Source organism: Cephus cinctus, unplaced genomic scaffold (assembly GCF_000341935.2).
Source record: "Cephus cinctus unplaced genomic scaffold, Ccin1 Ccin1_scaffold1506, whole genome shotgun sequence".
Classification (NCBI taxonomy): Eukaryota; Metazoa; Arthropoda; class Insecta; order Hymenoptera; family Cephidae; genus Cephus; species Cephus cinctus.
This window is the reverse complement of record NW_014333849.1, coordinates 71,242-81,812: the sequence shown is the minus strand read 5'-3', so window position 1 is coordinate 81,812 and position 10,571 is coordinate 71,242. Positions and strand designations below refer to the sequence as shown.

General features: G+C 42.7%; 2 protein-coding genes across 3 annotated transcripts in view; one reads left to right on the top strand and one right to left on the bottom strand.

The window, feature by feature from the left end:
- LOC107273215 (protein giant-lens) overlaps nucleotides 1-7,188 on the top strand; it is a 10,075-nt gene extending 2,887 nt beyond the window's left edge. For both annotated transcript variants that reach the window (XM_015751164.2, XM_025090520.1), the window contains exons 2-4: nucleotides 4,716-4,936; nucleotides 5,020-5,191; nucleotides 5,304-7,188. In XM_015751164.2, the coding sequence (XP_015606650.1) occupies nucleotides 4,716-4,936; nucleotides 5,020-5,191; nucleotides 5,304-5,546 (636 nt within the window). In that variant the 3' untranslated portion in view covers nucleotides 5,547-7,188. The remainder of the gene's footprint in view (nucleotides 1-4,715; nucleotides 4,937-5,019; nucleotides 5,192-5,303) is intronic.
- Nucleotides 1-10,571, bottom strand: part of LOC107273208 (elongation factor-like GTPase 1) — a 50,598-nt gene that overhangs the window by 12,036 nt on the left and 27,991 nt on the right. The window lies entirely within an intron of this gene.

The window sequence follows — 10,571 nt, the reverse complement described above, 5'->3', positions numbered from 1 at the left end:
ACCCCCCCCCCCGTATCCAGATATCTACACCCAGTCCTTCCCCATTCATCCCTTCTTGGCCAACTTCCCTTCGAGCTTCATCCATTCACTCAGTCGTCGGAGCCATTTTACAATTCTGCTACGTTCCTCCATTCATTCATTCATTCACCCTCCGTCGTTCTTAAAGTCATTCACCGTATAGAATGTGGGTCAGGGTTCACAGTTCGGTTTTGCAGGAAGTAAGGGATGTGTCCTGGACAGAAGGGATGAAATTTTACGACCCTCGACGATCGCTTTACCAGCAGACTACGTCAGGGGTGGATAGCGCTAACGGTTAGAGCGATGATACTCGGAGGCGGAAGATGGTCATGCTTTTCTTTTTCTTTTTTCTTGATCCTGTCCCATTCATCATGGTCGTGCATGTAATTTTGCATAAATGGCAGTGGGTGGCTCCTCTATGTTTCTACAAGTATGTTAATCATCCGCTTACGTTTCGCCAGCTGATCTTAGAGACCGAAGACCTAATATGGCGAGGGTGAAGTCGAATGACGCACGTTATATCGAATATACCAGCCAATGAATTAACGATCGTGGTTTGCCGATTCACGTAGGAAAGGATCAAACGGTCGATCGATACGATCGTTATTGTAAGATCGACCTACCTAGAGGAGCGATCTGTTACGAGAATTTTGAGCGAGAGTCGATTCTATCTCGGATTGGCGAACCTTGAAGGTCTTGGAAAAATGTTTACGAACTGTCCAGTGCGATCGGGAGGATGCAAATGACGCAAAAGCGAAACGATCAGCTCGATTAAATTAATTGGACGTCGAGAGTGAGACTAAGGTGGGAGAGGCAGAAAATAAATTGAATAAGAAAAAGAGCAAACCAGTGAAAGGCCATCGATGAAAAATAATACGAACCGATCTATCGATCCAAAAGTTCCAGATCTATGTGGGTCGAAGTGACGCGCGAGAACTGATTCGGAATTTCTTTCTCCTCGCTATTTTCTTTTTACTCGTCTTTCTCTTTTCCTAGCTGATCGCTCCGAGCCACGATCGATCGCTTCGCGAGGATACGACGTCCCGATCTTTTAAACGTATTGCGCAATCTCTCGTCGGCGGAAGGCGAGGATTGGAAAAAAATTGTTAATAAAAAAAAGATAACAAGAGGACCTAACGAAGCAAAGAGTGAAATGACTTAATGGCTAAACGGCGGAAGGCCATTTCCTCAAAGATTTCTTTTCCTCTGACCCGGTGGTACCACCCCTCGATCGAATCCGCCAATACCGACCGAGATTGATCAGTCTCGAGTTTTGTATCCTTCAAATTTTTTCCCCAAATTTGTTTTTCCCCTCGTCGACTCAAATCACCAATCTGCTCTCTCTGGTACTCGGAGATTGGTCCAGGTTAGGGATTACTGATTGATCATTCGGCACGGTCAATCTTGGCCAACTAAAAAGTGATTGGGATGATTGACAGGAGCTGCTAGGGCCTATACGTTTGCACGTATAGTAGACGTAACCCAACAGGACGTGCGTGATTGCCTCATTGACTGGATTGACTACCTCTGAATGGAGCTGTTGCAGAGCCGACTGTTCTTTTACGGTCTGGTGCCAGATATTCGAGTCTGTGCGTCGTTCCAAATTTCTTTTTTTTCATCATTCGGGTGATCGATACGAAATTTTTTTCAATCGCACCTCCATCGATTAAATTCACGATAACTTCGTTAGGGGCGAATATAGTAAATTGTCAATTCACAGAAAATCCATGGAATTACGTACGGGACATTTTTCAGCTTTCTTATTTAAAGCTTACCGGGTATTCATTGGGAATTGTGTACTGGCATGTTGGCAGTGCTGATAGTTACGCGGCAGGACGATCGATCTTCGGCTTAATTGTCGGTAACGACTCGACTCGTTAAGGGTCTCGCCAATTAAAGTACAATCTCTAGTCTTTTAAACGAGGCGGCTTAATTATTATTGTAAAATGATTACTGGAAGCAACGGCTACTTATCGCTACCATGGGAATGAAAAAAAAAAAGTAATTTTTGTTTTACACACAGTTACAATGTGAATATCGGTCCAAGTAGCAGCGCCGTGCAAACCGGTATCAAGCAACCAGTTGGGACTGTAAAATTGGTTTGCAATTTTTTGTAATCGAATTCGTCCTGAATTTCGCAACCTTACTTTCCGCCGGGAGAATTGAGACTGGTGACCTAAGAAATTGGAGGATCTCAAGGGTGGCGAATTAGTGTGTTAAGGGTTGGAAGCTGCGAGTGCACTTTTTGAAAGACTGTACAGGTAACGTTAGGTCGGGTACCTCCTGTGGAAGGTAGGATCAGCAGGGTTAAAGGATGTTTTGATCCGGTGGCAAGGACCACGTGGTTAGCTATGCCATTGTGACCGTTGGAGTGGGGTCTTCCGGTTCATTCTGTGCGCAGACTTCCGCCATTTCTTAAAGGAAGCCTATTCAGCCATTATTTCACTACCGGCAGAGACTAATTCTCGGTCCGGGGGCCTTTTTGTGGCCCCATTCGTCTTTCTCTTTTTTTCCCTTCTCCGCCGCCTGAGTCCCACCTTTTACCAATCGGACTCGCTAAGAAACACGTGACCGCGAGAAAAGTCCACCCGGAAACGGAAACCTTATGGAATCGCGCCTATTTCAAGATTCTCCCTTTTTCATTATCCTGCCAGGCAATCCCCGTGACTATTCACTTCTTGCGGGTCTTATTATTTTTATCATTAAGACTCGCAACGGCTCCGAGACAATGGAAGTCCACGGAACGTCCATGGGATGTCTTCGGCGCGTACGAAAGAAATTATCGGCGGAATTTATCGAAAATCAATAAGCGTCAGTCGCTTTTATTGATCATTGAGGATTTCGACGGACGAATCGAATTCAACTCGAATTTCTTCCAAAAGTCTGCTCCGCGACTTTACGATCATTCCGGCAGCCTATAATAGGATTTTCGGATTACGTCCTTGCACTTCCGGCGCCTTAACACCCTAGCGTACCTTCATTGCCAGGATCACCGGATCCCATGATATATTAAAAAATTCCCTATATCTTTCAATTCCCGATCAATGATCACTGTGAGACATTTCTTTAGGATATATTATAGGCACGGCTGACGAATTCTTATCGGGACGCGTGTTGGGGTAAAAAATGGCAGGTTTACTTAGGGAATTAAAAAACGTTGGGCACCGTGATTAAGTCAGGGCCGGAAGGTCGTTCTATCTACGTGAAGTATATAAATGCCTTTAGATATTTATATATATCAAGGCACATCCCCATGTGACCACGCACGCCTATATACATTATCTATGTATAGATACACATACGTTTCCCCCTTATGTATACCTAGGTAGCAACGAGTCGAGCTATCTGACGGCATTCTAAACATTCCTGCGCGTTCTCATGAAAAAAAAAAAAAAAAAAAAAAAAAAAAAAAAAAAAAAAAAAAAAAAAAAAAAAAAAAAAAAAAAAAAAAAAAAAAACTTCATAACCAGGGCTGTACAATACAGAAGGTAGTACATAAGCGTTTATACGATCGTACAAAGAGCAATACAAGATTGACTATATTGGGCAAAAAATATTGACGTATAATGCAACAAGTAGCGAAGTATGTCAATTTGACTGATCGTAGTGCCGAGCAAAATTACACGTGCTCCATATTATGTAAAACAGACACTTTTTTGTCACGACGGAAGAAGTATTTACGAATCCTGTGAAAATCCGTAAGAGTTTTCGGGTGTAAGAAATTATTCATGTATAAAACTCGAGGGCTGCTTACCCTAATCGCATCTGAGGTTGCGCGTGGAATAGCTAAGAGCAGCGGCGTAAAGCCGGTAGTCAGGTTCAGGTCTATCCGGGGTAGCGAGTGTCAGACCAAAGAGGAAGTTTTACGAGGTTCGTAAGGCGGTTAAAGATATCGCCTGTTGAAACGACGAAGAATAAGATAAAATAACTGAAAGAGACTTTTTTTTCATGCTTTCGGGTAAAAACGATAAACGCGCAAGACGCGAGTTTTGTATTCCGCCATTATACAATGGCCCAGTCAAAAAGAAAAAAAAGAGAATGAAATGATACAAAATTTGATAAGGCGTTGAGGCTATCGTAAAAAATTGAGGAATTTCATAGTCTCGCTGTAAGACAAGCTATGGGATTGTCAAGGAAGACCCACGAGGTCCAGAGAGATGAAACCATAGAAATCTGAAGAGAGATGACTCGAGCACCTGGTATAAAATCAAAGAAGAGTCTCGGTCACGTATGAGCACATTGCTGAAGAGTGTGAGAGAATGAGAGGGGGAGGGTATAGGGGGAGTGACGAGACGACTACAGCCACGTAGTCACTATAAACACGTATGTAACATACGTGAACGCGGTGGACGGTGTGTGAAGGTGGTTATTGGACCGGAAGCTGAGGGCCCGTGGAGCACGCAAGCAAAAACACCTTACTGGACCACTCTGCTTCTCCCCCTTTAGGTCCCCCGGTTGCCTTCCGTTCTAGTCTCCCGAAGCACCATAACAAGCGCAATCCCACCATAGCCGGCTCTCTTGTCAATCTCACATTTTATCTTGCGGTTGTGCAACTCTCATGGCGCCTACGACGAACCGGCTCCATTCATACCATAGCCAAGGCGCATGCGCACTACAATTCCCTATTTCTTCTTCGGAGCATTCTCGATTCCCCTGTGCGTTTATTCATTTGTTTATTCATCGTTCTTTTTCTTCAGGACAGCGAGGAGGAATTGCCCGAGTGCTCGGATCGAAGCGAGGTATGCAGCAAAGTCGATCTCTACGGGGCACCCTGGGTGGAGAGACAGTGTCGTTGTCCAGGAGGTCGTTCTTGTCCGAGCAGTCTTCATGCCGATGACGGACACACAATCGTCGACAAGACGCGACAGTACAAACTGTGCGAGCCGGTCAAGCGTTTGCCGATTTGTCGTTACTTCAAGTGAGTCTCATTTTCTTTTCTGTTTAAGTCAATTTCATCTTCGCGACAGAGACTGCGAGGACTGATCGTTATTATATTCGTAGGGATGTTACGTGGACACTGGCACCTGGCGGTGGTCTTGGAAATGCTACTGTGCAACGGGTGCACTGTAGATGTCGTCCAGGTAGCGTACCCTACCTGGTCCGACGACAACCACACAGATCGCCCGAAGGAAATCCTGGTTTCATCTACGCCTTCGCTTGTTCTCCTCAGAGCGTGAGTATAGTCTTGTTCCTCGTCGTACGGCGTAATCTTTCCGAGATGCGGGTCTATGAAAGGGAACGAAGCTATGAGCTGGAAATTTAAATTTCCTCATTTTTTCTTACAGAGGCTAAGCTGTCAGCACAAGGAACCGTGCAGACTGTTCACGGTGCGCAAGAGACGAAGTTCTCAGTTGGAGGAAGTTAACGCGTCCCCATTGTGCCAATGTCCCAAGGGACACAGGTGTCCAAGAAGACACACGGATCCAGGATCATTACCGGCAAGATCATACTCCGGAGTTCTCGAAATCAAGACCTACAGCGGTTACTGCGTACCGTCCCATCGTACCGAACCGGTCTATACCCTTTGAAAGGTACCGATTACGTAAATCCTCCGTCAAAAAAGGTACCCGTGCGTTCGTGCTTCACGTGCCCACTCGCTATTAAAACTCCCTCCGTCGTCATTACCAACTAGCCCATTGTCATTTTATTGACTGTCCGTGACACGATCATTAACACCCGATACCTATGGGCACAGTAGAGCGTGCTTTGCGTTGAAATTTAAAATTCTCTGTTTTACCGACCGCCGGTAACGCTTTGGAAACTGCTCGGTCGGTCAGTGGCGCCACGGACAATGCAGCGGACGGCGCAAGCGACTGAGCACTCTCGCGATGGATTCGATTGTTTGAAAAACTAAGATTCCTCGAGGGTGCTAACGATTATTACGGGGAGGGGGGAAGAGAATCTTTGAAAAATCGATTGAACTTCAAAATTATGAACGAGTGTGCGTGTGCACGTGTCTTTGTACGCGCATGGTATGGTAACAAAAAGAAAATGCGAAGGGTGACGCGAACGTACGTCTTATCTTTATCGGCAGGACATAAAAAAAAAGCTTTAAAGTGATGAGGATGATAATGTTAAGTGTGCGACAATACGGTGTTATTCTGTTACGACGTGCAGATTTTCGTTATTTGTATAGACAACTGTATAGAACATTCCTTTAGAGATATTTGTTGTCTCTTTTACCTTATACCATTAATAATAATATTGTTTTCCCCTTCCTCTCTTCCTCTACTTCCTCTCCGAGTCTCCTCACCAACTCCTCCCTTCTCTTTCCTCATAATCGTAATTACGCACTTACGACGATCGCCCATTATTTTACTCGTTGTCAGTTTACATATTATATATTCATTATTACTATTATAATTATTATACTTTATTATTATTGACGATCTAACCTTTATAACACTTCATGCCATTATTATCTGTATATATTTACACGTTTAGGTATAACATTATTGGTAAGCGACCGCGCGATGAGCGTTACGTTGATTTGATATCGACGAAATTCACGTTTGTATAATTTTTCTTTTTTTTTTTCCCTAATTTAATAAAGTATATCATGATACTGTTAAGAAGCTGTGTACAAGTTTATTAAGATCTCAATGGTTATTTGTTTAAATGAGTAAAGTAAGTAAGAAAAATATTATCAGGCTAGTGATAAACGAATTGAGAAAATATTTGTTTTCACCGACTTCTCAGATGCATATTAAATATATATATATATACACATTTCAGTTTGTTAAACGCAGCCGGTAATGTAGGGATTTCATTTACACAGTTACGTGGCGCAATCTGTTCATAAGTTACATTAAAAGTATTCCCTTTGCAGATGTTATCGAGACTTAGGATTGACTTGTTAATTTAATTTTCCATCAGTCGTTTGAACGTATCAAAAATACAAAACTTCAAAGTATCACCAATTTTTATAAATATTTCATGGGATTTGCTATAGAAGCAGGTTGGCCTGAAAAGGGACGTTAGTCGATACGATTTCATCTACGACTCGTGAAGTACTTTTCTTAGATACACCCTCCGAGCCTTAACAAACTTTCCCGGAAGCCTATATAACATAACGACGGTGCTTTCATTTCACTGTGTATCCTGCAGACGTAATTTTATACCTTATTTATATATCCTCCGCGTGTAAGGAAAATAGAGTGCTCCTTGATTTTTGCTTGAGTTTTCCTCTATCCTTTTTATTTTATCCTTCTTATATTAAAGAGGAACTCGTTTCGCCATTCGAAACTTCCGTTCTCGTTCCTCACTTGAATTTCAGTCATGAAATTTTCTGTGATTGGTATATCATTTTCATTTCAAAAGCAATCCACGATAAGGATCTCTTGTAAAATCAAAAAAGAATCCATTTACATGTGAATTTTCATGTTTCAATATCGGATCTTGACAAAAAATTCCAAGGTCAACGAACCCACGTACACAGGAGCGCATACAAGCGCGAAAGGGACTACAGTGAGTAGAGTAAAAAAAAAAAAAATAAAAATAATTTTCAGGAAGTCATAAAATTAAAAAAAAAAAAATTTGCTGATGTTACGTGACATTTCGTAAATTCTACCAATCGTCCCGTCGAGGATAGCGGAATGCATCGTATGTATTATCAATCACGATAAGGGACTTTCGCAACACCTTATATATTCAAGTCAGAATATGAGGAATAGGAAACAGGAAGATGGGTATAGAGTTGTCTGTGGGAACGTTGCGGTCCATCGCCTCCGCAGCTTCCAGTCATCTTCCTTCTTTGTACCATGTATCGCATAACTCACACACAGCGTCTCTTGGAATTGATGAAAAATCCACGAAAAGCAAAAGTAAGCATGCGTGCATGGATATAGATACGATCAAAGTAAAAAAGTCTGTTAATATTTGATGGGAGAAAGGAATGCAGAAAATCGAAGATAATGAAAATTCCACAAAACGGGTAAAGTGAAAATACGGAAGTGAATTTATCTCTAAATATCCCAAGTCACAGTCCGTAATCGCAATCTCGTTGAAGTTGCACACGCGTATATCTATATATGTAAGTCGATGCACGCTGCAACGCGAGGACAATGGCAGCCAGGATGCTGCGATCTAGGAAGTCGCAGGAGGAACAAAGATAAAAATAAGAGGCCAAGAGGTAGAGAATGTTTTGCACTTTGTCAATCAGCCTTTTTGCACACACCAAGAATTCCATTCGTTCGCCACTCGACGTCAGCATCGCGTCTGACTACCATCCATCCATCCAACCATTCAACGAACCATCCATCTATCCAACCATCCATTCCTTCATCCAACCATCCAACCATCAATCCAACAATCCATCCAACCATTCATCCAACAATCCATCCAACCATTCTTTCATCCATCCAACCAACGATCATCCCTGCCCCATAGGACCACAGCAGTTGCCAGTAGACACATCATATTTAATCCAGCCCCACATAAAAATCACGCAGCCACGTTGGCCCAAATTCAAAGTTTCAGCAGCAACAATAGAAAATCTCGAAAGTAGCTTTGAATAAAAAAATGTCAAGCGAGCAAAAAAAAAATGGCTTTTAAATTATTCCATGACCCTTGACCGTAGAGACACGATCTGGCACAAGTAAGTGAAAATAGAAATCACGAGCCCAGACGGCAACGGGTAGAATAGCCGCGTATGCATCTGTACCTGCGCCACGTGCACTTTTCATAAACGACGAAACTGCAGAGCAAGTTGCAATTTCACGCGAGGTTTCTCTTTTCATAATTTTTTAAGCATTTGCATTTTTTTTTCTTTTTTTTTTCAAAAACCACTCGTCACTCATTCCTAGAAAGCAATCCAGCACTGGCTCACGTCCATCCGTACATCGCAGGGATAATATCGTGATTGCCGAGACGCTGATTAGCCGGCAGCGACTATATGGGGATTGAAAGGCACGCGAGAAACTGAGCAATCGAGCGAAAGAGAAACACGCCGAGCGAACTCGAAGAGCCGATGGCTCAAGAAAGAGTTTGGAGCTAGGCTACCTGATGTATGGAATAATGATGACCCGTCGCCGTCTCGCTACCTTCCTTCTCTCTATCCGTCGCTTGATTGCTATCCAGGCTTAATTTCTGCTTTATTCGTCTTCTCTCTTTCTCTTTTTCATTTTTATTTTTTCCTCGCCTCCGACCGAGTCGGGCATCACGGAGGCACGTCGAGACAAATAAATCAGTGGCACTTTCCCGACGGCATCTGGGCCAGCGACGCCGAGCGTCGGTACGGCTAGGCTAATTATTTCTAGCGGTTAACAACGAGGAATAAAACCGATCGGGCGTTGCTGGTTTTGTTTCTGTGTCAGAGGAAAGTATCGTTAAAATCGAATAATCCGAAAAGTTCATAGCTCCTACGTCACTCGGACTAATCGGGCCAATGAGCATCCGCTGCTCCGGCGGCGAAGTCGGGCACCTTTTTGGGGTTGAGAAACAAAGTCAAAAAGTTCCCGTGGAATCGATGATAAGTTTAAGAAAAATTGAGCTAATTGCTTTTTCGGACTTGGCCAGATAATTGATAGCAGGAAACGGTTCTTGGCTGATGGAGAATAATTCAGGGGGAAGCGAATGAGCAAATGAGCAGATCGAACGAGCAAGCTCAGACGATAAGACGAGCTACCGATTGAAAAAGGTGCAATAGATCAAGTGAGCAAACGAGCCAGCGGGACTCTGAGCATCGCGGTTTCATGGGGATTAAACTTTAATTCTATAATGTATACGTTTTCGCTAATGGCGCACATAGAGATGCTCCGGCAGCCATGACGCCCATGTTAGCCGTAGTAGATCTAGTCTAGATAGTGCCGGCTTGAAAAGATAGTTTGATGGGAACTAGAGCAATTTCATGCTCAATACATTTTTTTTCCTGCTCCACCGAGCAAGCAAATTCTCTTGTTGCTGTTGCTCCTATTGCCGTTTCTTATTGTAACTCGGGATACACCCATACAGTATTTATCATCACGGGAATCGAATTCGAAACTAACCCTAAAGCCGATAGTCTGTATCTGTTCAATTTTTTAAACTTTTTTTATTTCTTCGCGAACCTTACATTTTCATCGGGCTTTTCTGCCAGTGGCTGTCGCTTCCTCGATCCCCCCATCTTCCTCCCATTGTTAATAACAAAGTAGCGCAATCTTCGAATTTTACCCGATTGATTTTAATAAAAATAAAAAAATAAAAAAAACTGAAAATTAATATCGACTAATAAAATTTCGTCGATGCTATCGGTCATTGAAAATTCATAATATAATTATATTGTGAAATATCAGCACGTGCATCGAGCAGACAAGCGAGGGCGTCGGGACGCCTGTATTATTAATACGACACGATGCACGTAGCACGTGTGGACGACGTCGTTTGCAATTCAAATTATTTACATATATAAAATACGATAATAAAATATACAAAGAGATGCACGTGTCGCAATATCCACAGGCGCCTTCAGAATATCCCTCGATTGTTTAAGCATTGTAAATTTTATGTAAAATCATTAAAATCCCATACGAGATTGATTAAAAAAGGGTCCCGATAAGAAAAAAAAAAAAAAAAAA